This window comes from Wickerhamomyces anomalus (assembly GCF_001661255.1).
Source record: "Wickerhamomyces anomalus NRRL Y-366-8 unplaced genomic scaffold WICANscaffold_5, whole genome shotgun sequence".
NCBI classification, from domain to species: Eukaryota; Fungi; Ascomycota; class Saccharomycetes; order Phaffomycetales; family Wickerhamomycetaceae; genus Hansenula; species Hansenula anomala.
The window spans coordinates 1,493,735-1,520,849 of record NW_017567114.1 but is presented as its reverse complement, the minus strand read 5'-3'; the positions used below and the strand labels follow the sequence as shown (position 1 = coordinate 1,520,849).

Here is a 27,115-nt window from a genome sequence, read left to right as displayed (position 1 = left end):
TTGTTGATGAGAAAGGTGAAATTGGTGCTCACCATTAGAAAGCTTGTTCCAACTTTTTTGAAAAACTATCTTGGGCTAATGGTGATGGTGTTGGCCTCAATGTCGTTGATTCCAAGTTTGGGAAGATTGGTGCCTTGATTTGTGGTGAAAATACAAATTCATTAGCAAGGTTCACATTGTTGAGTCAAGGCGAGCAAATTCATATTTCGATTTGGCCGCCTGCAGCAGATTTCCAAAGACCTGGTGCTGCTAAATCATTTGATAATATCGTTGCCAATAAAATTAGATGTGGTGCTCAATGTCTTGAAGGGAAATGTTTTGGTGTTGTTTGCTCCTCATTTGTTGACAAGGCAATGCTTGAATTTTTGATCGATGATGACCCATCAAATAAAGAGTTCTATGAGAATATGTCACAAGGTGCTACTTTCTTTTTGGATCCTGCTGCTATGGAGATTGGTGATTTTTTAAAAGATGAGGAAGGTATCGCCTATGCTGTGTTTGACCTCAATAAAACTATTATACCAAAGCAATTTCACGATCTAGTTGGTGGGTATAATAGATTCGACGTGTTTAAATTACGTGTAAACAGAGCTCCAAATGTTCCTATTGAGTTCCAAGATTCGTTTGATGCTTTTGAAAGCTAAAGGTTTTATCCTATGATTCAAAAATTTTAATACATTAATGACAGGTAGATTAAGCGATTATGGATAACTGAGAATATGATAAATATCTACATTTAAAACAATCAATGAAGAGTTTCCTTCTGCGACTGTAGTACACAAGAAGGACCTGAGTATAACGACAAAAAATCATTTCCCCAAAATCTTTTTAATCTGTTTTTTGGAAAAGGATTTTGCACCTTCTTCAAACACTTCATCCAATTCTTCCAACGTATACCTTTTCGTTTCTGGAACATAAAAAAAAACCAAAATCACCAAAATAATATTCCAAGCACCATAAAAATATAAGCCACCAGATGTTGTCATAGTTGAATTCATTTTTGGCCAGGTCATACTTAGACAGAAATCCAACAGCCAGTTTGTAGCCATTAAAAAAGCACTATGTGCACTTCTAACGGTAATAGATGGTGTTTCAGCAACCAAAGCAAACGACACAGGACCAATCCCAAGCCCATAAAAGAGAACGTAAACATACATTGATGTCAAACCGGCACCCAATCTAGCCTTATCATTGGTAACATTTAACACACCACCTAACCAGAATAAACAAATCCCCTCCACAGGTAAAGTGAAAAGTAACATTTTTTTTCTTCCATATCTATCAATTAGCTGGGTAGATATAAATGTTGCAAGAAAACATCCACCACCAATACCTATTGATCCTGCGATGGCTGTAATCGAATCAATGCCAGCATTAGTTAAAATCGTGGTTGTATATGAAACAAGAATGTTTACCCCACCATATTGTTGTCCAAAAATACCCAAAAATGAAACCCAAACAGCAAATCTATTTCTTCTAACGAGGAATAAGTCTAAAAATTGACGGGATAGTGAAAGATTTTGACTCAATTTGTTTTCAAACTTTAAAGATTCATACAAGATGTAAAAATCTTTTGCACCTGACACTCGAGAAGATCTTAGTTTCAACAAAGCTTCAAATGATTGACGTGTTTTCTTATTTGCAATCAACCATCTCGGTGATTCTGGAGGGAAAAGAACAAAAATTCCACAAATCAACGGTGGAACACATGAGGACCCAATCATCAATCTCCAAGACAATGAACCATCAATCTCAACAAAAGCTCTATTGAAAACAGAGCCTAGACAGACACCAAGAGCTATGAACGTTTGCCATAACATTAAAATTGCGCCCCTTGAAACAGCAGGGGAACATTCAGCAGCATATATTGGAACGGTGGTTGAATTTAAGCCCATACCAATCCCCAGATACAATCTACCCACCAATAATGAAGCAAGACCATTGGAAAAACCTTGCCATAAAGACCCAGTAAAACCGATAAAACAACTTATAAAAATAACCCATTTTCTTCCAAGATGGTTGTTTAAAAACACTGTTAAGGGGCAGCCGATAACAGCAGCAGCAAGGTATGGAGATGCTATTACAAGGCCTTGTAAATTCACATCTGTAATGCCGAATTGTTTGTTATACTGAAGTTGAGCTCCCCCAACTGCTGATTCATCCATACCAAAATTCACAGCAGCAAATGATGTTGTCAAAGCAGCAAGAATTAAAGCAGGCGATAAAGAGAGAAGTGGATGCGTCGATTCTTTAGAGATAGCATTTTGTTCACTTTCTGTGTACTTATCTGTGAATAATAAGTCAGGGTTATTAGCCAATAAAGCGCCTCTGCTAAGTAATTCCCTGTAGACTTCAAGATCATAATTTTGAATTATCTCCTCCACCTCTTTGGAAACTGATTCTTCAAGTTGATGTGGTTTAAAAACCGCTAATGGGGCACTAGATGTACTTTTCTCATCTTCTGAGATGTGGTTTTCAATTTGATCTTTCTCAACACTCATTCTATCTTGATTTTATGTTGAATTCATCTGTCAATATAAACATGAGACAATCTGATCTGTTTTATACATTCTTTGTTGTACACATGGTTTCATTCTTTGTATGCACCAGACTAGGAGCCACAGTCTTCTAGTAGGCTTGAAAAAATAAAAAAATTAGAGTGTAACAGCATCTTGATCTATGGTCCTTTTCTGTATAACATACTGTTTAAAGTTCAGATGGTATTTTTTCTTCTCCTTCAAGTACACATGTTCGCGAATTGTTTTCTAAATTTTGACATGAAGGCAAACTTCAATAAGAAAGTCACAATATGCTACATGGTACATCCTATGGAAATTGGAGTCGTATGTATCGAGCTATGCAACTTCCACAAGTCTCACAATTCTAACACTTGTACACCAGGAACACATCGGCTCGGAGAGTTTGTTCTTGATAATTTTATCATATAATGCCACACCTTATTCGGCAATCTAAACTGTTACAATTCAACACCAAGCTCAATCAAAATCAAGCTTTCAAGCATATGGACTAGCGTAAGACTTGTTTAAAGATAAAACAATAGAATTTAGATTGAATAGTCAATCAAATATATGCTCAATCAAGATCAAGAAAGTTTATAGACTCAAATTTGCGCTAAAGGTCAAGCAACCAACAATATTTGGTGAACTCTCTTTATTGTGGCATTAATCAAACACTATAAATTAAAAGCAATGGGCTCTCTTCAAAACCTTTGTTCATCTTGGGCATCTTCACATACATTGAAATATGGCTGCTGACAGTCCATCTAAAGCTCAAGAGAACAAATTGATCAAATGGTTGAAGTATATGTTTATCTGGTACCCGGCTAATTACACAACACAAGAAAGAAAGCTGTTATTTAAGTTAGATCTCATTATCTTGGTCTATGGGTGTACCTCCTTTTTTGCAAAATTTTTGGATCAAACAAATATCACAAATGCGTATGTTTCAGGAATGAAAGAAGATTTATCACTTTATGGAAATGAATTGAACTGGCTTAATATAACTTATTTGTCTGGATATGTATTGGGTCAAATTCCATTTTTGTTGCTCATGTCAAGACCAAAATTTTCGAAATATGTGTTACCAACATTAGAAATATTGTATGGGATTTGTACATTTTGTCAAAGTAGAATCACAAATATTGATCAACTTTATGCTTTGAGGTTCTTGGTTGGATTATTTGAAGCTCCTTCATTTGCAGGTGTTCATCAAATACTAGGAGTATGGTATGGATCTCGTCCTTACAAAGGTAATCCACCAGAATTGTTTGTGAGGGCTGGTACTTGGTTTCTGTGTTCTTCTTTAGGAAGTATGTTTTCAGGATATTTACAATCCGCAGCTTACAGAAATCTATCAGGAGTTGGAGGAATGAGAGGGTGGCAATGGCTATTTATTATTGATGGGATAATAACCATTCCAATTGCATTTGTTGGATATGCATTCTGGCCTGGGTTGCCAGATTCCGGTAAACCATGGTATCTCAATAAAGAAGAGTATTCATTAGCGTTGACAAGAACAAAGAGAAACAAAATTGAAAAACCTGGCAAATTGGATAGATCTGTATGGAAAAGAACATTTACACAGTGGAAATGGTATGTATTTGTTGCTGCTTATATATCAATGATGATGGGATATTATCCAACAAATTATTTTTCTTTATGGCTTAAAGCTCAAAAAAAGTATACGGTGTATCAGATCAACAATTACCCAACAGTTACTAATGCTGTTACAATAATTTCAAGTTTCACCGGTACTGCATTAGCTGCGGTTTTTGATCCGTGGAAAATCTTTTTGGTTTCTATTAGTGGACAAGTTATTTTTGGTATTATTATGATCATTTATGATGTTCCACCAGCTGCTACATTCTTTGCATTTTATATTGCTGGTACAGCAGGTTGCAGTTCGCCTATCTTGTATTCTTCAATCAATAGAATACTTAGAGGAGATCAAGAACAAAAGGCAATTGTAATGGGTTCTATGATGTCTATTGGGTATTTTGTTTATACATGGTTACCATTGGCGCTATATCCAACAGCTGCATCATATGGTGAAAGAGCAGCTCCTCGCTGGAAAGTTGGGTATCCAACTCAATTAGCCTTCACTATTCTTTTGGGATCTTTCTTCTTGTTGGCGACTTATTTGGATAACAGAGATAGAATTAATAGCGGTGAAACTATGGATGTTGAAGAGGATGTTATTGATAGTGATGAATCTTCATTTAGTGAACTACATGACATTGAAAATGGGAAAGTGCATATTGTTACTTCTGTTAACAATAAGAGTATTTCTAACTAATGGGCAAATCTGAAATCTAATCTTCTTGTTCCTTCATCCTTTGTAGTATGTATATAACTGGCTTTTTGTTCATCTGTGAGATTGTCCCATTTCTTTGACTTGTAACGATTTCTAGCGACGTAATAAATCTTTGTACCCAACATCAAAACCAAAGTTGCTAAAGATATGGCTAACAACTTTTGATTACCCTTGTGATAATAAGGCTTATCAGATGGTTGATAAATTTGAGAAGAGCAAACACCACCCAATTGAACAAACATATTATATAAACAAGCAGATACTGCTCTAGTTCTAATAGAATTTGAATTTCTTGAACACCATGAAACATTAATAGCATGAATATAAGGAACTGATAAAAGTACCGTAACCAATATCCATGTACCCCATTTATTATTGAATGTTCCATTCCACCATCTCAAAGCAGCTAAACAAGGGATGGTCCAAACCGGGTTTATTAATATAATGTAACTTTTATGTTTGAATACCTCTGATAGCTTGGTGATTGTTAACAATGTAATGATATGTAGGAAACTTGCAGGGATAGTCATCAAATTTGTATCAAAAGTACTGAATCCCATTCCTTTCAAAGTTAAAGTCAAATAACTGTTTACAGTGCCCTGAGGAATAAATGCCAGTAAACCAATCAAATAAATGGGCCACAAGTCAAAATCAGTAATTGATTTCCATAATGTATTCAACGTTAATGCTTGTCTATTATGCATATCACCTTTAGAAGGGTCATCTCTTAAAACTCTATTGACAACTATCTTCTCTTCCCGATCACTAAACCAACCTTTTTTGTTCCACGGTCTTTTAGTTTGAACAGCTGAAGGGACCATTAAAAAATAAGAAAGGATACCAATCAATAAAGTGAATAAACCTTCGATAAGAAATAACCATCTCCAACCTGCTAGTCCTGAAACACCTCTCATTCTCAGCAAAGCAAACGCCAATAGGGCGGTGAATATGTCACATAAGGACAAGGAGGTCCAAAAATAAGCCAATCTTGTAGATAACTCACTAGAGGTGAAGAAATAAGAGAGCCAAAGCACCATATCTGGGATGAAACCCCCTTCCAAAAGGGCAATCAATGCTCTAGTGGTGTAGAATGATTTTTTCCCACTCAATGCAGCTTGTGAAGCAGCAACAATAGACCATATGATCATTTGAATTGGTAACCAAAGATCAGGACCAATAGCTTTACTTATAATTCCAGAAGGTAATTCAGCAACTAAAAAGCAAATTCTTGAAATAGTATTACCATTATTGAATTCTTTTGTAGTTAAACCTAAATCATTCAACATATTATCAGAAACAGCTTGAGCCAGATTACCCCTATCAATTTGTAAACCAACAAACATAAAACAAGCTAACAATGTAACTCTATACTCTAACTTCCAGACTAATTTGCGTTCTTCAGCTTTTGTCCAAGTGAAATGAGGATCAAAAAGGTGACGGCATTCATATTGAGCTTTCTCATAGACACCAGACCAATACTTTGCAATTTCAGGGTTCTTGAAAGGATTTTTATCATCATCAGTATTGGTTATAGTTGATGATAATGATTCAATGTCCTCCACTACTCGATTCGATTTGTTTGTCTCGATATCACCTTGAACATCATATTCAACAACCCTGCTAACAGGTGTATTCTTGCTACCCATTATTGATACCAATTAACTCATAATCCTGAATGGATACTGGATCAAATAAAATTCAAGGGTCTTATATTTCATTGATTTGAATTGTGGCTAATTTGTCCAAGCCAATCTGTGGTATATTAGGGATATAATGATAGCTTGTGGCTTCAACAAACCTTTTACTCAAAAAATTGTCAATTACTTAAAACGTTCAACTTGTTGCAAACTCTGATGAGACTTTATAAATTTAAACCACAATTGTGCTCATTTGCAACTAGCCCATAATGATTCTCAATAAAGAGCCAAAATTAGTTCATGAAGTCCTCATGAAAGTAGATTTAATCTTGACAACTTTATTTGATGACAACTTTATAGAGACCATTTTCAAGTCCATATAACAACTTTTAGTGAGCCTCATAAAAATAGTGTGTGGAATGCTCTTTCTTTTAAGTCATCTGCGACAATCCAGACTTATGGCTTTATAAATCGTTTGTTGAGTGAACCTTTAAAGCCTGTGGCTCATCACAGGGGTAAAATTCCTGAGCTGAAGATGCGTACACATAGTACCCTGTGAAATACTCATCTCTCTTAAAGGTGATGAATGTGTTGAAGCTTTTAAAAAAGTATACGTAATACTGTGATCACTTTCACTTGTTGAATTGTTAAGCTCTTGCAAATTACGCTTGAAATTGATTTGTTTTGACTCTTGTCTTTCCCACCAGATCCAAACGTCCTAAATGTTTTCATTGAAACTCTGTATTCTGTTTGAGCTTTGAAGATTGGTAGCTCATGGCTCGTGACTACGTTACCAGTAGCTTTCAAGTTTCCATTTCCTTTCCACTGTGTACATCAGAGCTACCAAAATGGCTGTCTCTCAGATAGGCGAGCGGTGTTTGAACAACCCTTTCCACGAAAAAGCGAAACTTCAATCCAGGGCTTCAAACAATGATTTGAAAGGGTTCAAAATCAAGGACGATGATAGGCTGAAGAGACCGAAATTAGGCCTCGGTGATTGTACGATGTGACAGCTTTTAAGTTATCAGCTCTTGGAAAAAATCAGCAAGCACAAATGCTTATTTGTTAATTGGCTTGACTGATCTATTTTCGATCTAAAGCAACCACTTTCATGTATCAAAGCTTACAACTTATTAAAGGTATCCGAGAATCAGATACAATGTGATTTATGAATCTCAAGTACTTTACATAATTGTCTTTCGCTGTCAAATGGGAATTGTGGATTTTTAAGGGCGATCGCGACCGCGACTTGTATCTTCGGCCAACTCTAATCGATGAGTTTACTTGGCACATTTAAATGTCGAAGCTGAAACGAATGAGTAACGCCAGCATACACAGCTTAATCCGAATCTCGATATCTACATTGATCTTGAATCATGAATCCAAGTACGTTCTAACGTGATTCAAGGTTTACTGTATTGAGAAAAGGTCTACCGTCTCACTGTCTCAGAGTCCATAGGCGATAATCACCTACTGTAGCTTGGTGTAACATCATTTTAGACCGTGAATAATATCGATACCACAAGACGCTTAATTTGACACAAGGCAGCTAGCTTTATGGATCACACTTCCTCCTGACTCCTCACACAATATCCCATAAACCCTTCGGATATCATTTTCAAGAGCTGTGACATTGTTTCACTCATGTGCATCTTCGTCTTCTCACGAGAAACTTTCCAAAATGTTCATATCTGAGTGCATTGTTGCTTCAGTCACTTTAACGATAGGCAATACCAGCTATGAGAACCTTCTAATATCCAAAAGAAACGCATAAATACAACACAATGATAACAACATAACAACCTATGCTAACATCAAACAACAATCACTTGTGCAAAGACTTTTGGTTTCCTCCATATAGTTTCTTTTATTTCCATGTTTCTTTTATTCTCATGATCCAACTTTTTTTTTTCTTGATCAAGATAGGAAATCAGCACCTTGTGCAAGGGAAATGTAAGATCGGTATACCACTCATACAACCTAGCAAATACGCCAACCTGCTGCAAAAATCTTGTGTAAACCACTATCTATATGCCAAAGCACAACCTTATCGCTGATCTCGTAATCTTTAATTGAAATAATGTCATTAAATCACCTCTTTGTATAAATACCTTTGCAAAGTACACTTTGAAATACATTGATCAGCACCGTTTTTGAAAGAACATAATTCCTCAACCAAGTTCATCTATTATTATTGGATCTGTTTGGTGGTATATCAAAGATGACTGAATTAAAAAATCTTAAAGAATATGATTCAGATGTATCAAAAGGTGTTGCAGTCAACCTCACTCGTGTGAGTTCTCATGATGAGATATCTTTGGATAATTGGTCCGATTTGGACAAAAACCAAATGTCATTTGATGAGGAAAAAATCAAAGAGTATTTTGGTAGATTAAATGATGATGATGCTCAATTTTTATTGACTAAAACTGGTCATGGTAATGATGTTCATCATGATAACAAGGATGATTTAACTTTTGACTTGAAATATATTTTGGACAAGATTATTGATATCAGTGATGAAAGAACCTTGGAGATCTTTGAAAGAACCATTAAAGATCATGATGGTGATGCTAATTTCCCAATTGATGATTGGAATTATATGCAATCAGTTTTGGCCGGTGATGTGAAAATTTCTGAAAATTCATCTGCCAATTTTAAGGCAAAATTAACTGCTGTTTTAATTTATTACCATTCTCCTTATCCTGAAGTTAGATCTGTTACTGATTTAGTCAATGATCCAAATGAACCTGTTGAAACAATTAGATCTTATACCATTGCTTTGATCTGGGTCATTATTGCTAGTGGTATCAAAGAATTCTTTGCCCATAGATTCCCTTCAATTTCCTTGTCTTTAACCGTTAACTCAATGTTAATGTATGCTTGTGGTAAAGCTTGGGAATATGTTATGCCAAATATTAATATCGGTAGATTACCTTTGAACCCTGGTCCTTATTCTTACAAAGAACAAATGTTTGCTGTTCAATTGGTTAGTGTTGCTTCTGCTAATGTTTATGTTTCTTATAACATTGTTACTCAAGTTAAATTTTATGATCAAAAATGGTTAACTTTTGGTTTTCAATTATTATTAACACTTTCAACTCAATTCATGGGGTTTTCATTTGCTGGTATTTTAAGAAAATATGTTGTTTATCCTGTTAGATCTATGTGGCCAACAATTTTACCAAATCTTGCTTTGAATCGTGCTTTATTGAAACCTGAAAGAAAAGAAAAAATCAATGGCTGGTCCATTACAAGATATAACTTTTTCTGGTTTTGCTTTGGTTCAATGTTTGTTTACTTTTGGCTCCCAGATTTCGTATTCCAAGCCTTGTCATATTTCAGTTGGATTACCTGGATTGCTCCAGATAACTTCAATTTAGCTGCTATTACTGGAAGTCAATCTGGTTTAGGTTTGAATCCAATTCCAACTTTTGATTGGAATATTATCACTGGTATTGTTAATCCATTAGTTGTTCCATTCTATGTGACCATGAATATGTTTGCTGGTCTTTGTTTAAGTTTCTTTGTTATTGTTGGGATCTATTGGTCTAATTATAAATGGACTGGTTACTTGCCAATCAATTCAAACGCTATTTTTACAAATCAAGGTACTCGTTTCCAAGTCGATAAAGTCTTAACTAATGGTTTGTTGGATGACACAAAATATCAAGCTTACTCTGCTCCATTTTACAGTGCTGCCAACATTGTTGTCTATAGTTGTTTCTTTATGTTTTATCCATTTGGTTTTCTATACAACAGTTACAAAGAATGGGATACCATTAAGTTTGCCACTTCTTTTATCTTTTCAAATTTCAAAGAAACATTTCAAGCAATCAAAAGTGGTAACTTTAAACAAGTCTTTATTAGTAAAGATGCCAAATCAACATTGTCTAAATATGATGATCCACATTCTAAAATGATGTCCAGATATAAAGAAGTTCCAGATTGGTGTTTCTATTCGATCTTGGTTATTTCTTTGGTCCTAGCTATTGTTTGTGTTAAAGTTTATCCAGAATCCAAAACTCCAGTTTGGGGTATTTTTTTCACTGTTGGTATCAATTTTGTGTTTTTAATTCCATTATGTTTGTTACTTTCAGTTACTGGTATTCAAATGGGTTTAAATGTGTTGGTTGAATTGATTGTTGGTTATGCCTTACCAGGTAATGGTGTTGCCTTGATGACTTTGAAAGCTCTTGGTTATAATATCGATGGTCAAGCTGATAACTTTATTTCATGTCAAAAAGTTGCACATTACGCCAGAATTCCAACAAGAGCATTATTTAGAGGTCAAATCATTGGTGTTTTCGTTCAAGCTTTTGTTTTCTTAGGTGTTATCAACTGGTCAATGTCCAATATCGAAGATATGTGTGATATTCATCAAAAACAAAGATTTACTTGTGCTTCCGATAGAACATTTTACAGTGCTTCTGTTTTATGGGGTGTTATTGGTCCAAAGAGAGTTTTCAATGGTTTATACCCAACTATGAAGTATGGTTTCTTGATTGGGTTCTTGGTTGCTTTGTTATTTATTGCCATTAGAAGATATGCTCCAAAAGCTATGCCAAATAACTTTGAACCATCAGTCTTTATTGTTGGTATGATTAATTATGCACCTCTTAACTTGTCCTATATCATTCCAAGTGTCTATGCTGCTTATGCATTCATGTACCATATCAAAAGAAGATATATTGCTTGGTTTGAAAAATACAATTATGTTCTTTCAGCTGCTTTCGATGCAGGTGTTGCCTTTTCAGCTGTTATCATTTTCTTCACTGTCCAATATCATCCTAAATATGTTGACTGGTGGGGTAACAATGTTACATCTGAAGGTGTTGACGGTGGTGCCGGTCAACCATCATTATTGAACATTAGTGCAACTGATAGAGGTTATTTCGGTCCAGAGTTTGGTTCATTCCCTTAAAAAAATTGATATTAGTCTCTCTTTTTTTTTTTTGCCTAAAACGTCCTTCTGAAAATTAATGTGATTTATACTGATTAACTAACTATGTAGATTTTGCTATTTACACTAAACTAATTGAGAGATTCTTTGAATTGCGTTCTCCCTTGTATCATTACTTAAACCTCCACTCAAGTACTGTAAAAACAACAATTTACTCACTATAGGGTTTTTGACATTTCCCAATTCAACAACTTCACCATTCCTTGTGTTTTCATAAATCAATTGAAGTTGGCCATCAGAGAGTCTTTCTATAAACAAGTTATTGTTTTTAGGAACTGAACCTTTGCGATTAAATGCATCTTTCAATTCCTGTAAACCATCGGCCAGACTTTCATCTTGTACACCTGCTGCCAAAATAGACTTAACCAATCCATCTCTCAAATGGTTAAAGTCGGTGTTTCTTATAGGAGATATTCTAGCAACCAAACGGATATTAGAATCCAACAGGTTGGAAATCAAGATCTTGGATTTCTCATTATCATGAAGTGCACTGGTAACGTTTTCAGAGTGTGATTTTGACTTATCAGTATCAATAAACGTTGAAGAAAGGAATTTTGAATCCAAAACGGTAGGAATTTTGTAAAGATCATCATTCGCAACATAAATACCCAAGGCATAAACTTTGAACTTCAAAAAGGTAACAGCTCTTGTTCCTTGGGCAAGTAGTTGATAGTTTGTTGAAAGCTTTAGCGACAATGGAATTGGATCCACGTTTTTGTCAACTTGGACTGAGTTCAAGTTTTCATTTGATTGATCAAGAAGAATTTGATTTGTGCTTTGATAATGATTGATTGCCCATAGTGACGACACCAGAGAAGTCAATGCTACTGAACTTTTGAAGAAACGGTGAGATTTGGCACCTTTCAGTGCTGAAAACAACAGGTTGTTCATGAGTGTGTTGTTTGATATTATGAGGAAAGGGGATTGGTTAATGGTTTGATTGTTTTTTTTTTTTGTCTCTGTTTCTTTGTTCTTTGCAACAAATTATTACACTTACAATTTACAAAGTCCAAAACGAAATGTGAAGAGAATAAGTGATCTAATATCATGTTACAAAGGGCTTATCACTGCTGAATCCTTAAAGTTGCCATGAGCCATTGGTTTCTTGTTTCATTTGACTGCTTACTTTAAAGGATATCTATGTTTTTAAAATTGCCACCCATAGCTCTCAATTTGCCATAGAAACCCCATCTACACTCTTTTGTGTCACTCTGGTGAATTACCAATACTTCCTGTTTTCATTTTAATTTTCATTGTTGTTTTGTTGGTTTTGGTGGTGTACACAAAAGGGGAATAGGGCCAAAAACAATCCAGATCCTAATCATCGTTAAACCTGTGCTAAAACTAGTGTTGTCCAAGGTCCAGCGTTTGCTATTATCCAACTTGCTATATTCCTGCTGCTATGGCTTCCCAAATTGATCAGGTTTTGGAAACGTATGTACTATTGGTGTTGGTGTTTTTGTCATCATCTAACTAACTTTTTACTAGTTCCTCAAAACGCTTACAGGCGAGCCACGGACAAAACTTATTACCTGATCCATCATCTTCAACTATTTCCAATGTTCCATTAACCAGATCTCACTTCTTAGATGCTTATAGTAAAGGTAAATGGAATCTTTCCAAAGTTCCTTGCCCATCTTGCTTTGAAGGTGTTGATTTGATCAGCCCTCCAGAACACTATAGTGAAGTTTCCCGGTTGAAAGTTGTGAAGAAGTACATTAACTGTGAGCAATGGAAAGAACGTGACGTATTCTTAAGACTTATTTCAAAAGCTTTAAAAGCATTTCATGTAAATGGTGCTGCTATTTCCATTATTGACAATAATAGACAAGTTGTGAAGTATCAGGTCTCCCTTAACATAAGTGAATGCCCAAGGAGATTATCAATCGATGCACATACAATTCTCTCTACTGGGAATTTTGTCTTATTAGATGCATCTAAAGACTGGAGAACAGCTAAGAACCCATTTGTTAAAAATGTCCCATATATCAAATTCTATGCTGGTGTTCCGCTTGTTACAAAATTCGGTGCTGTCATAGGTGCATTTTCAGTGTTTGACGCTTTTCCGCGTGCTGACTTTGAAAGAAAACAAATTGAAATATTGAGAGAACTTGCAGATGAAGTTATGACCATATTGACTTCTCCTTTGAAAAAAGACCGTTCAAATACAACAACGAGCGTTCCTTTAATTAAAATCATTGGTAGACCTACAAGTCAAGGGGTGGGTTACTCTTCAACTGTTTATGAGAAGGATGGCTCAGGTAGCCCATATTTACAAAACCACAATTTCAGATACAGTAAACATGATTCTTCAACTTCCAATGATTCACTCATTAATCAATCCATCTGGGCCAAATTGTCCCCATTAAGAGATATGAAACTTGCGTCATCATATTTGGGTAAACTAATTACGGAACATTCCAAGTTTGATCTAGTTTGTATTGTTGAAATTAGAGTTTCTCAACGTTATCAAATTTCATCAGAATTCTTTCCAAATGAGAACAAGATTGAAGCTGAGTCTTTCAAGTATGCAAGCAAGCTTACAAGGATTGAGAATGAACAAGTGATGACTAGAGTGTTGGGTTCTTTTGGGTATGATCCAAATGATCTTCAATTTCCTTCGGGTTTATATTATAGTGCATTGAGCTCAGAGTTTGGTGTATTTTATGATTCAACCAACAGCTCCAATATTAAATTGAGATCTGGTATTTGTATGCCATTTTACAGAATCCCATCTAAAATTGTCAGAAGAAAGAAAATTGTTAGAAGTGATAAATTCTCAAACTCAAGATCTAAACCAATCGAGGTCTATTTGAGATCAGGTGGTTTCTTGATTGCCGCTTTCAACGAAGCTGAACGTCCGATTTTGGAGAAGGATATGAACTATATATACAGCGCAGCTTGTACTCTTCGTCGTATATTTATATCAAATTAAATGTTGTTGAAGTTCTTACACAGTAGTGTCCGGTCCAAACTGAATTTTGTATAAGGTAAAGAAAAAAAAAAAGAACAACAAAAGCGTGTTTAAATTACATTCAATGATATTATAAAGTCAATGACATTTTGGTCAATTGGTAAATGTCATCGTTCACAGCTTTAAACCTGAGCGCAGAGGATATCGCGTTTGATGCAGAAGAACACACTAGGGAACTTCAGGTTAGTATCGAAGTCTATCAATAAGATCTTAAACTAGCTAACAAATCAACAGATCGAAGAAGCATTTAAAGTTTTCCAAAGAGCTCTGAAGCTACAAAAAGCTAAAGAATATGAAGCCTCAAACTTACTTTATGAAGAACTTTTTGAGATTGATGTTATTACAAATGATTCACACTCGGCCTCCCCAACCGTAAAAACACTTAGATATTTGGCCCATAGAAATCGTGGTTTATTACGTTTTGATGAGCTCAGGTCTAGAATATCAGAGCTGACTCACAATGAAGCCCTTGAACAGCTTCTAGAATCATTAGATGAGTTGATTGAGGCCTTGCAACATTCGGAAGGAGATATCATAGTCATAAATTTGTTGCTAGATGTTTTCAAGCTTTTTGATAATGACCGCCTGTCTAGATTCTTGATAGAGTATGAGCTAACAAAAGATGAGAATGATGATATGTATATTCACCAGACATCAAAAATGCTATCTCCAAACTTTCTTGCTTACCTCAACGAGGAGAAAAAACTTTTGGACAAAATAAGCTGTCAATCTGATTCGTCTCATGATTCAAGTCTTACGGATCTTGAGTTTTTGAAGCCATTAAAATCAATACTGGAAGCGCGGCACTTGAAGTTTCAAAATGAAAGAAAGAAAAATATCATCTTGGATCAAGTGAGTTGGAAATCAGTCGCTGAAAAACTGCATCAAGTTATATATCGATCTAAGCTGAAGAGTCACAAGTTTAAAGATGGTTATCAGTTACAAGATTTACCTTATTTTGTTGTTGAATTTACACTTCCGTCGGATTCAGACATGATGATTGATGATGACGAAGAACCGAAATTGGATCAAATTGCTGAAAATCATGAGGTTGTGATATCTGAAACCCAAGCCGACTCTACAAAGGCGATCGAAACCAATGATGTACCAATTCCTGATGTAGAAAAGGACGCTGACAATATATCGTTGAAAAGAACCGCTTCTGATGGCCACCAAGCACAAAGGGCTAGCAAAAGGTTCCGTCAACAAACTGATATTGAACCAGATGCAAATCGCACAGATGAGTTTGAATCCTTTTCTGAAAAATTTACATCCTACATGAGAAACATTGGTTTGAATTTTGAGGAAATAACCAGTTTTGTTAATGATGAAAATGAATCATATCTAAAGGATTTCTATAATTGCCTTAATAATTGGACATCCAGACACTCAGAATTCCTATCATTCAATTCTTCAAAGGGCCAGACTGGATTAGCTTTGAATGAGCTTATCAATGCAAATGTTAACAGCTCATTGATCAGTACAGAGTTGTCTGAAACTGAGTTTAGTGATGAAATGGTTGTGGAGTATTTGAAAAAAGTCAACTCTGGAAATTACCATTTCTGTGAAGTAAGGTCATTATTTTTAACTACATTAATGGTTCCAGCTCAATCAAAATACCCACTTATCGATTGCTATTTGGGAAGAGATTTTTACAACAAGATTGAAGATTTAGTGATTGCGTCAGAAAATGACCTTTTCAATGTTTACCACGAAACTAATGGCTGGCAAAGTATGGCTGTTAGTGTGTCTGTTCTAGAAATATTAATCAACTATTGGATAAACCTCAAACAAAAAGCAAAAGTCAAAGGCCTAAGTACAAAAGCACTTAATGAGTTACACAATAAGAGTGATCATATCCATAAACTAATTCTTAGATGGAGGAAACTTGCAAGCACAATGATATCAACATGCCAGGATGAGCTATTATCAGTGAGACTAAGATGGTGTACTATACTTTTCCTACAGCATGAACAAAAAATTCCCGTCAATCATTTGAAGAAATTACTGCATGAACTTTTAGATGAATTTGGTTCGAGATACAAAGATTTAACAATTGAATTTCCAAATTATGAGTCTTTACCATCCCTGAGTATCAAAATGATTAAAAACCAAAGTGATAAATTGAACGTCTTGACAACGTTTGAAAAAACATTGAGTGAAGGAATAACAAATACTTCAAAAGTCAACATTTTGCTTGAGACTGTACTTTTTGCTGAAGACACAAAACAATTTAGTGATGAGGAACGTTCAATGGAAGAATTTTTGAGTGGTAGCTCTATCAGCTTGAAACTCAAACTCTGGAAACTACTTTTAGATGCTTATATCGCTAATTCAGATATTGAAAAGTACCAGAAAGCATTGACAATGGTGCTTTCTTTGCTTCTCGATCAAATCAGGTCAGACGCTTACAATTGCCAACCTGAATTACAGCGTTACCAAATACTTCTGAATACTATTGGATTTTACGGTGATTATATTAATGGGTTCGCGCAGATTATAGAACAAAACAATTGGGTTGCTAATAGTGATGGATTCACAGCTCTTTTCCAAAATGTGGTTGAATTTTTGAGAGTATTGTTTTGTTTCAATCTTCATAATTATCATTCAACCAACAAGCCGTTCCATGAACTTGCCCTTAAGTCAGCAACTAAAATACGTGACATAATTGCTAATAGTCTAGTTGTTTTACTTTGCTTTTATAGTGCAATTGTTGAAAATGATGAGCTGAGCAGTACTAGGTATGATTTTTTCAGTTTGATTCATGAAGAAATTGGGAGACATGGGGTGTGTGACTCAGCATCAGGTAGATTTTTAAGGTTAGCTCAATTTTTATTAGAAAATGCTGATCCAGAAGCTTATGAATGTGATATTTTACAGCATCTGAACTGTCGCTTCCATGTTTTCATCAGCAATGAAAGATTTAGTCCATTTGATCACCATACTCTAGAAAGACCACTTGACAAAGACTCAGCTGTCACTTTTGCTCCCTCCTTGTTGAACTTGATTACCAGAAAAAGGGACCCTTTATTCAACATATTGAAGCCAGATTTGAAGTCGGCATTGGATGTTTTTTTCAAAGCTGTTGGAGATCCAACTTTCACCTCTACAGTTGTTCAAAAGAATGATGCAAATATAAAGCAATACCTTGATTCAGAGCTTGAACCTCGACTTTTTAAGCATGCACTTCTGGGATCACTGGATATTGGATTGAGGAAGACCGCATTACAAGAACAAGCTGTTGCAGATAAAGGGTTGTTTTATACAGAGGCTGCCACCAATTTGAACGTTTACAAAGCACGCAAGAAGGCAATGCAAGCAAAGGTAACTGATCTTGAAGATATACTAAAAATGATAAAGTCAGACTTGCTTTATGGAGCCAACAAAGCTGAGTCATGGCTGTTGTTGGGCCAAACTTACTCTTTTCAAGTTGAAGATGATTTGATATGGACATCCGATAAGTTAAATGTGATGGAAAAGAAAACAACCACTGCTTTAACTCAACGAAAAGCTATATTATCTCTTTTGATGTCATTGAGTATCATGATCAACAAAGAGATCAACGGGATACAAAACAATCCTTCGGTGTTTTTACTATGCCTTTCATCGCTTTATAAAGAGCTCTATCATGGATTGTCAAAACCAATGGAAGGGCTGTGTTTTCAAAATCAATTAAAGAAAAAGGTTCTTACTACCGATGGTGTATCAGTTCTATCATCAATGTTGTCAAAGCCGTACATAAGGCAGATGCTGCTAATCACAAAACACCTTTTGAATATGAGCATCAGTGTGGACGGAAATGACTGGTTGAACTTCTTCTATTTGGCACAAGTTTCCCATAAAATTGGAAGTGATGTAAGAATAGTTCTTGAATCCTCATTACAGGCTTGTCAATTAAGCCCTTCGAGTATAGAACCTCATTATCAGCTGTGCTCCTTTTTATACAAATACGTCAAGCTTGGTCATTTGTCAGAAAATGAAACTATTGAGTACCTCCATAAGACAGAATCGTTTTTTGGTGAGTTATCCACACAATTAGATTCATCGGCGTTAACTCACAGCAAGTTTCAGTACATCATCATACAAGCTTTGAAAAAAATAAATCATGTTGATAAAAAAAAGTGGCATCATAAACATCGTTTTAGGTTATCTACCATATATTATGATTTGCAAGATTTTGAGAAGGCCTATGAAGAAATTGAACCACTAATCATTCTCAAATCTACAAACAAAAATTTGGTCAACATCTGGAAGCCAGATTTGGAACCACCGGGAAAGCATTTTGTCTACACCTATAATTACATCCTTTACTATGTGAAGCTTGTTAATTCCTTAGCTGATTTTCATAAGCTTTTGCTTTTCACCAAGAAGTTACGTCGTTACGGGTCTGGAATGGTGAATCTGAATGAGGCCTGGGATTTCGCTTGCTCAACATTATGTTATCTAACGAAAGAAATAGTGCGTGCAGAACCAGGGTTCACTGACATTGAAGTTCCAAAGCTGATTTATTCAGAGTTTATTCAGGCTTCCCAATCATTGACAGCAAAGTATAAATCTGAGAGCCTTAAAGAAGAAGAAGTTCAAGTAATGATTTTACTTTATGAAATTTCAGAAATTAGAAGAATGAATAACGGATTTGGCTCTACTTCACAACTCGATGATACTTTTAACACATTGTATCTAAAAATTTATTTGAAAAATGTCACAGAGGAATCTAAAAAAACATTTGTCAACCAACAAACAATGTCCCTGGTTAAACCGAATGGTGCTAACATTAAAACAAAAGTTGCAAGACGTGATATTTTAGCTTGTGCAACTGCTCTTGTGAAAGTTATTGAACCAAAAATTAAAGATTTCAAAGTCACAGATGAAATTGGAATTGATGTTCCTGAAGATATCAAAATGACCCATTTAAGTGAGGCAAAAAATAACATAGACAAAGAGCATCGATCACTAGATAATAAGAATCATTTACATGATTTCAATCTGTCAACACCAAGTTCAAAGAATCAACAGAGCTCATTAAAAACACCAGAAAAAGATGATGAAGTATTATCTATCAAGAGTAATCCAGAAAGTGAGGATGAGTTCCACACACCAACAAGCACAGCGGTATTCGAAATAATTGATGATTAATGATGAACAAAACAAAAGAAAATATTGTCATTTATTTATTATATATTTGTAATGAAAAATGTAATCATTTGGAAAAGTGTAATTTAATATTCAAAAATTCTCTTGCTTTGACTTGCTCTGGGTTTAAACCAACGTTACCATAAGTAATTGGAGCAAAGAAATAAAATGAAGTAATCAAGAAAACACTTAATACAATTAACACTATGTTCAAATATTTTCCTTTCCCAATCAAAAATTCTAAGATTGCAGCTGTTAAGATAGCGGCAATCAAATGAGCAGGTAAATAATGGTGTAAAAATTTTTGTCTAGCCATTAAAAAGAAAAACACATAGTGAGATAAATAACCAATGTATAGAAATCCAATATTGAAAAGTTGCTTTTTATGAACAGGAGTAAAAATTTCAATGTTTCTTTGATTAACAATTTTCACTGCAACAAAAAACCCTGCAAATGCAGCTAGGGCTATAACTTCTAACCACCACCCAAACAAGTTACCGATGAAGTAAATTTGTTCTTTTGTTTCATTTTTAGTCCAGAAACTGACTCCGGAAAGTGATCCAGGCCAAGTGATAGGATCAGATGCAAAAGGATGTTCACTTGATAATTGGTTATTTTGATAAAACATTGTGAATTGTAACTCCCACCATTTTTTGAAGAATGGAACTTTCTTAACAGGTTTTGGTACATAAAATTGACGGCTATCAGATAAATTGACTATTTCATCAAAGAACCAAGTATTTGTTGAATCTGGGATTTTTTTGTTACCATTAACTTCTAATTGGTTGAAGGCCCAGTCTGGTAAAGTAACGTCATCATGAGTCCATAATGCGACAGTGGTATCAACATGTAGAACACGTAATAAAGATGCTTTTGTTTTAACAATAGATCCCTTATTTGCTTTATCTGCAGCTGGTAATTTGAACAAAGTTTCATTGAATCTTGTTTGAGATGTTTCGAAATCAACAGTTGTGAACTCTTCATTTGTAGGATATAACGGTGAAGCAACATCATGTGCCAATAAATAGCTATCAGTATTAACATGGTAAAATCTAACAATATCATCAATGCGAACAGGTTTACCTAATCTATCACCTTCTGGGAAATCAGTAACAGGTAAGATCTTCCATTGGTTGTTTATGTCTTCACCAATAAACCCAGTAACTTGTTGACCTTGGGAGGAAACACGACCATCTTCATAACGTAATGGATAACGGTAACCATGAGAGTGTAATAAAGCATTAGTGGCCTTATGTTTGAAAGTAACAACATCGTAGTAATTCAATTCTTTAGCTTCTTTTGCTAGTGGTGAATCACCCAAAGTTTCTTGGAATTCAGAACTCATGAATCCATCACCAGGCCCAGATTTTGTTAGGATTCCAAAATGAACATAAAACCAAAACAAATAGATAACAAATGGTAAGACGATTAATCCATAAAATCTTGCAACGAAATGTCTAGTGAATTGTCTAACTGTTAAACCTGATCTGATATCCAATAAGTTCCATAAATCAATGGCAACTGCAAACCCAATAGTGATAAAAGTGAAAACACCAACATATTTTGTTGAGATGACACAAGATAATGAGATACCAGTTAATACCAACCATTTCCACCAGTTGAAAGTATATGGTTGTTTTGCTTGTTCTTTATAAAATCTAATATAGGTATAGATTGATAATGAAACGGAAAAGATTAAGGTTGCATCCAACAAGATCAATCTTGTTTCACCAAGGTGTGCATTATCAAACAAGACTAAAAATGATCCAAAGACTGCAGTTGGAATTGAATAATTTAATTCTTTGATGGTTAAATAAACAACAGGAACTGTTAATGACCCCAAAATGGCAGATAATGAACGATAAGCAATATATGGGACATGATTTTCAATATAAGAGTCACCAATGTTGTCAAATTTAAAACTACCATCATAACCGACCAAATAACCAACGAATGCAATCAATAATTTAGCAAAAGGTGGATGAAGATCAAAAAAATAAGTACGTTGTAAATAATAAGATGCAAATTTTCCGAAATGAACTTCATCAAACACAACTTCATTTGGGTAGTCAATTCTGTAAAATCTTGTAAAGAATGCAATTGCAGTGATAACTGCCAATGTTACTTGATTATAGATTGGATTCTCAACATTTGTTGATTTCTTTGTAACAATGGAATCCAATAATTTGACATCATCAATTGAATCTGAACCAGCAGAAGCAGTAGCAATTTGATCTTTTTTGCCAGAGGACTTTGTGTTTCTCTTTCTAAGATTCGACATTGTTGCTGACAAAAGTTGGCGAACTTTATAAGTCTTAAAATGTGGTTGAAAAGTCGGTTATATTAACATTGTTCAAAGTTGTGTACACTTTTTTTCACTTTTGACGTGTTCACTTTTTTCTTTTTTTTTTTTTTTTTTTTTTTTTTTTTTTTTTTTTTGCTTTTGGCGTGAACGCGTTTCGCGACTTTTTTTATTTTGTATGTGAATTGAAATTCTACAAGATTTATAGAAAGTATCTATCTTGGTCTTCTATATCAAAGGGAAAGGTGGCAGTCGATGGAGCCTGGATAGGATCTCGATATAGTCCGGTTCTGTTTGGCTGGTGATGTAGCCGTGTCTGATGAGAAAGTCGATGATGATTAGTGCACAGTTTGGTTTAAACTGGCCATTCACAACATTTTCCCACACTTGCTTAAAAGTCATTAAATGAAATGATTCTGCTTCGTTATCAATTGGTTTTGGTGCCACTGTTTCATCACAAACTAGGTCATAAATATACTGCACTTCAGGTTGAACCAGACCTATGGATTGATCATACTCTGTTTCCAAGTCACAAAAAATATAAGAAACTGTACCAGCAGCTTTTGTATTTTTTATTATGAAACTTTCATCAAATCCTGCTTCTTCATAACTTTCTTTAACAACTGTTTCAAATACACCATAAGGATAACCAATTCCACCACCAATAGTGTTATCCAACATTCCTGGATAAGTACTTTTTGTCTTTGATCTTTTTGGGATCCAAAACTTAATCTCACCATCACTTGACAAATGTGGAGGAATATAACCATTCACATGAATACCATACATCACTATTCCTAAAAGTGGACTGAAAGCTCTCTCAACTAACAAATATGGCTCATGGGTTGGATAATATATTGTAAACAATTCATCTCTCCAGCCTTTGATAAACCCATTTTGTTTTAAATCGCTCGCGACTCGAGCAAATGCTTGATTTCTTTTGTCTATTGTGTCTAGATTGTGATGTATTGTGATAGTCTTTGAAGTAAAGACAAAGACATCTTTGAATCTTGACAATTCCTGAGCAACAAGGGGAACAATATACCCCAAGGATTGGGCCCCATTGTGTGATACCAACGTGTACAGTTCACTTGGTGGCTGGCCATAAGTGAAATTATCCACTTTCTTAACGATTTCAAGCAGTGACATTCTCAGGAACAAAGATCTGTGAATCGATTAAATGGTGGAAATGCTCAAGATTTGAATTTTCGAATTAATTTGTTTTCGCGATCCACCGCGAATTCGTTTTGTTTTTGCTTTTGCTTGAGGAAAGAAAAGAAGTTGATAACAAAATGTGACATGTTCAACATATAAAAAAAGAACAATAATTTTCATTCATTTCTTTCTTCCCATTATCAATATTCCACAATAATGTCACAGAATCTTAAAAACATTGCTTCTTTAGGACGCAGATGCTATAGTTCTGTCCCTTTAAAGAAGACTTTTGTTCCAAAGGCAAATGCATCATCTTATACTAGAAAGCCAGCAACAGCCACATCTACAAGGTATAGAAAGACAGCAACATCTTCATCTTCAACCCCTTCGGCAGGGTCATCCGACTCTTCACCTTCATCCAATGACTTTTCAGAGCCTGGTTCATTTTCAACTTCTTCATCTTATTCTTCTTCATTGAATTCATCAAATTCAAACCCATTTGAAAACCCTAAAACTTTCAACCAAATTTTCCCTTCTACACTTGGAGATTCACCAGACTATGCCTTGAAAGATGAAAGTGAAGTCAATTGGTCAACCTCATTTTCAGGTTTAGGTTCAGCACCATTTCCAAGTCATTCCCAAGAAGTTTTAGCTCAACCTATTGATCCAAAAGATATTGAAATTAAACCAGATGGATTAATCTATTTACCAGAAATCAAATATCGTAGAATTTTGAGTAAGGCATTTGGTGCTGGTGGTTGGGGTTTGGTTCCAAGATCTGAAACTATAGTTACAGATGCTTTAGTTACAAGGGAATATGGTTTGGTTTGCCTGGGTCGTTTAGTTGGTATTGCAAGAGGTGAACAAGATTATTTTTCACCAGGGAACATTCCAACAGCTACAGAAGGTTGTAAATCAAATGCATTGATGAGATGTTGTAAAGATTTAGGGATTGCTTCTGAACTTTGGGATCCATATTTCATCAAAGATTTCAAAGCAAAGTATTGTGAAGATAAATTTGTTGAACATGCCACCACAAAGAAGATTAGAAAGATTTGGAAGAGAAAAGATAGAACCATTGACTATCCTTATAAAGTTTCCACTGGTGGATTCAAATGAATACTTGTTAATAATCTGTAAATAGAGAGAGTGTTTGTTTTTGTTTTTTCAATTACAAACCAGTTTTTTTTTAACCAAAAGTAGAATTATATGCACAGGTAAAACGCACAGAGCTCAAGATCAACAGTACAGTGGACAGCGGCATTACCAGCCGTCAGTGAGCTTTTTTTCCTGGTAACGAATCAAGTCACGGCAAATTCATATCCAGTTGATTTCCTTAATTGGTTTCAAGTCAGTTGGTTGAACCTTATGATGTAGTCTGCGTTGATGGTTAGCACTGTTGAAAATTTTCAATTTCCACCTCAAAATCGTTTTGAGTAACGCAAACTAGCAAAAGCTGCTCATGCCCGTGTCAATTCCATTGCCATTAGTCAGGATCTCTGGCATTTGACATGTCGCTACAAAGTTAGTTGATTTGCGTTTGTTTCCATCAAAACAGTCAAGATCTTCAATATTTCAACTTTCCAGCTGAAATTAAGTTGTTGCTAACGAACGAAGAACAATCAATCAACACACGGGTAAACCTTCGAGAAGGTGTATCTCAGCAGTTGAAATATTCACTTTAGTTTAAGGAAAGATATCAATTCACTGCCTAAAAGCCAAACAAAGACGTATCATGCTCCAGCTGAACAAATGTAACTCATGCTAAATGTTGACTACACTTGGAGAATTCGTTGACCCTAAAAATCAATTGGATGGTTCGTAAAGCTTGGGTATACAAGCTCCATCAATTCAATGTACATCATACAGGATGTATACTGTATACTGCTGCTACCAATACTTATGTGTTTATCATTAATCATGATTAAACAATCTTCACTCACAAACCTTCAACAATTCCCATACTCTGAATGCTTTATAAATACTAGGGCACTTGTCACTTGATTCAATTCAAATAAAATGCATTGATAACTTCAACACTGCTCCCAACATTATCATGTTGACTTCATTCGTTTTAACGTCATTGATTTTTTTGGTCAATTTAGTGAATTCTTTACCATTAGATATCACTTTTAGTAATTGCAGCACTGGCTCAAATAATACCCTAGTCAATCCAGAAGATGTGATTCCTCAAGGTGCAAACAAAATATACTATGATTGGAATGTTACTGTTCAGACCCAAAATGTCGAAGGGCTATATAGACAATTATTCTTGATCAATGGTCAAAGTCCAGGCCCAACTATTGAAGGTGATCAAGGTGATTGGGTTGTTTTGAAAGTTAAAAATTTCTCACCAGTTCCAATAACTATTCATTTCCATGGTATTCATCAAAAAGATACCCAATTCTCAGATGGTACCGCAGGTGTTACTCAATGGCCAATATTATCCGGTGATTCTTTTGTTTATGTCATCAACTTGAAACAATATGGTTTATATTGGTATCATAATCATTACAGAGGTTATGCAAATGATGGTCTTGTTGGTCCTATCTATATTAGACCAAACTCATCAGTTTCAAGACCTTATAATGAAATCACCTCAAATGAAGATGATTTAAAACTACTTAATTCATTAGAAAAACAACCTCAATTACTTTTATTTAGTGATTTATTCAAAGAGACTTATGATGCAGTTGCTAGTAAAATGTTTGATTTTGGTATGGATCCAACTTGTGTTAGATCCTTTTTAACAAATGGTAAAGCTCGTCATCAATGTTATGATAAGCAATTATTACAAAATGAAGCTTTTGCTACAAAGACTTCAAAACTTCAAAAGATGTTGAAAACAAATGATACTATTCATGTTGATGATTATGGATGTTTGGATCTTCAAAAAATGAATGGTTTCACTTCAATTGATTATGATAAAGACCTTTTAGAATTCCCAGGTTTCAATAATAATGATTGTAAAAATTCAACAACTGATCGTGAAGTTCTTTATACTAAAAATCAAAGTTACATCATGTTGAATCTTTTGAATTTTGGTGGTGAATTCTCCAAAATGTTGAGTATTGATGATCATAATATTACAGTTATAGCAGTTGATGGTACTTTTGTGAAGCCAATTACTGGGCAACAAGTTTTCTTACCAATTGGTCAAAGAGTTACAGCTATTGTTGAAACTGATCCTTCAAAACATGAAAATATTAAAACTCCATTTGCAATTAGAACTGCTTGTCATGATATGCCACAAATTATTGAAGGCTTAGCACTATTAATGTATGTAGAGAAAAATGGAAAACAAGATATTCAAAAAATTGATTATCCAAGTAATGGTGAAATGTATCAAAATAGAGGTGCTGAATTATTATCAAAAGCGTTCAAATTAGTTGATCCTCGTTATATCCCACCATTTGATCAATCATTAAAACCTCCTTCAGGTCCCGCTGATAAAACAATTTACTTATATTTGAACAGATTAGGTGCTACATCATTTTCTATTGTTGATAACAAGACAATGAGTGGAGGCATGGAATTAGACTACCCTTCATTATACCTTATTGCTAATGATTCAACAAGAAGTGTCAATTTATCTGAGACAATTTCACCTGCATTTATTGATCAAGGTATTTCAAAAGGTGATGTTGTTGATATCATTTATCAAAATTCTCCAATTGCTGATCATCCAATGCATTTACATGGTCATACATTCTGGACTATTGGTTATAATGATTCTGCATCAGTTTTCCCATATAAATCTGTTGAAGAGGCGTTGAATGATGGACGTGCTGATTTATTTGATTTTGAACAACCTTCTTATGTTGATAATCTTTCAATCACAACAGGTGGTTATGCAATTACTAGAATGATTGCTGATAATCCAGGTGCTTGGATGATTCACTGTCATATCCAAACACATTTGGCAGCTGGTATGGGAGCTGTTCTCATCAGTGCAAAAGAAGATATTCCTGATTTACCTTCTAGTTTATTTAACCAAGCACATGTTGATTATAATTCGATGGTGTCACAAAGCCCATCAGAATTAAATGTTACATTGGTTTGAGTTAATTCTACATCAGTTATGATTCTCATATCATCGTCAAATAGATTAATTTAGA

The 27,115-nt window shown here is 34.8% G+C and overlaps 11 protein-coding genes across 11 annotated transcripts in view; 7 read left to right on the top strand and 4 right to left on the bottom strand.

Moving 5' to 3' along the window:
* WICANDRAFT_85554 (uncharacterized protein) overlaps window positions 1-644 on the top strand; it is a gene marked incomplete at both ends in the record, with an annotated part of 949 nt that extends 305 nt beyond the window's left edge. Inside the window, one exon of the mRNA XM_019185910.1 lies at window positions 39-644. Coding sequence (XP_019037761.1) covers window positions 39-644 — 606 coding nt within the window. The remainder of the gene's footprint in view (window positions 1-38) is intronic.
* A 165-nt stretch (window positions 645-809) lies between these two features.
* Window positions 810-2,501, bottom strand: WICANDRAFT_85553 (uncharacterized protein; the record flags this gene model as incomplete). The annotated part of the gene is made up of 2 exons (XM_019185909.1): window positions 810-2,428; window positions 2,450-2,501. 2 exons carry the CDS (start codon window positions 2,499-2,501, stop codon window positions 810-812), a joined length of 1,671 nt encoding a protein of 556 aa, XP_019037760.1.
* Window positions 2,502-3,264: 763 nt separating this feature from the next.
* Window positions 3,265-4,815, top strand: WICANDRAFT_33653 (uncharacterized protein; the record flags this gene model as incomplete). The annotated part of the gene is made up of 1 exon (XM_019182100.1): window positions 3,265-4,815. The coding sequence occupies one exon, from the start codon at window positions 3,265-3,267 to the stop codon at window positions 4,813-4,815; it is 1,551 nt and encodes a 516-aa protein (XP_019037759.1).
* On the bottom strand, window positions 4,812-6,479 carry WICANDRAFT_34521 (uncharacterized protein; the record flags this gene model as incomplete). The annotated part of the gene is made up of 1 exon (XM_019182199.1): window positions 4,812-6,479. One exon carries the CDS (start codon window positions 6,477-6,479, stop codon window positions 4,812-4,814), a length of 1,668 nt encoding a protein of 555 aa, XP_019037758.1.
* Window positions 6,480-8,820: 2,341 nt separating this feature from the next.
* WICANDRAFT_33562 (uncharacterized protein) lies at window positions 8,821-11,394 on the top strand (the record flags this gene model as incomplete). The annotated part of the gene is made up of 2 exons (XM_019182088.1): window positions 8,821-10,256; window positions 10,314-11,394. The coding sequence occupies 2 exons, from the start codon at window positions 8,821-8,823 to the stop codon at window positions 11,392-11,394; spliced, it is 2,517 nt and encodes an 838-aa protein (XP_019037757.1).
* Window positions 11,395-11,556: 162 nt separating this feature from the next.
* WICANDRAFT_13014 (chalcone isomerase domain-containing protein) lies at window positions 11,557-12,165 on the bottom strand (the record flags this gene model as incomplete). The annotated part of the gene is made up of 1 exon (XM_019180556.1): window positions 11,557-12,165. A coding segment is annotated over one exon (609 nt), but the record flags the coding sequence as incomplete, so codon positions are not given.
* A 670-nt stretch (window positions 12,166-12,835) lies between these two features.
* Window positions 12,836-14,368, top strand: WICANDRAFT_80682 (GAF domain-containing protein; the record flags this gene model as incomplete). The annotated part of the gene is made up of 2 exons (XM_019185108.1): window positions 12,836-12,867; window positions 12,922-14,368. 2 exons carry the CDS (start codon window positions 12,836-12,838, stop codon window positions 14,366-14,368), a joined length of 1,479 nt encoding a protein of 492 aa, XP_019037755.1.
* Window positions 14,369-14,511: 143 nt separating this feature from the next.
* HIR3 (Hir3p) lies at window positions 14,512-19,543 on the top strand (the record flags this gene model as incomplete). The annotated part of the gene is made up of 2 exons (XM_019185107.1): window positions 14,512-14,589; window positions 14,642-19,543. The coding sequence occupies 2 exons, from the start codon at window positions 14,512-14,514 to the stop codon at window positions 19,541-19,543; spliced, it is 4,980 nt and encodes a 1,659-aa protein (XP_019037754.1).
* Window positions 19,544-19,607: 64 nt separating this feature from the next.
* Window positions 19,608-22,991, bottom strand: PMT4 (dolichyl-phosphate-mannose-protein mannosyltransferase; the record flags this gene model as incomplete). The annotated part of the gene is made up of 2 exons (XM_019183784.1): window positions 19,608-21,854; window positions 22,230-22,991. The coding sequence occupies 2 exons, from the start codon at window positions 22,989-22,991 to the stop codon at window positions 19,608-19,610; spliced, it is 3,009 nt and encodes a 1,002-aa protein (XP_019037753.1).
* A 537-nt stretch (window positions 22,992-23,528) lies between these two features.
* On the top strand, window positions 23,529-24,089 carry MGM101 (Mgm101p; the record flags this gene model as incomplete). Its single annotated transcript, XM_019181012.1, has 1 exon — window positions 23,529-24,089. A coding segment is annotated over one exon (561 nt), but the record flags the coding sequence as incomplete, so codon positions are not given.
* Window positions 24,090-25,053: 964 nt separating this feature from the next.
* Window positions 25,054-27,060, top strand: WICANDRAFT_85545 (uncharacterized protein; the record flags this gene model as incomplete). The annotated part of the gene is made up of 2 exons (XM_019185908.1): window positions 25,054-25,132; window positions 25,166-27,060. The coding sequence occupies 2 exons, from the start codon at window positions 25,054-25,056 to the stop codon at window positions 27,058-27,060; spliced, it is 1,974 nt and encodes a 657-aa protein (XP_019037751.1).
* Between the last annotated feature and the right edge of the window lie 55 nt (window positions 27,061-27,115).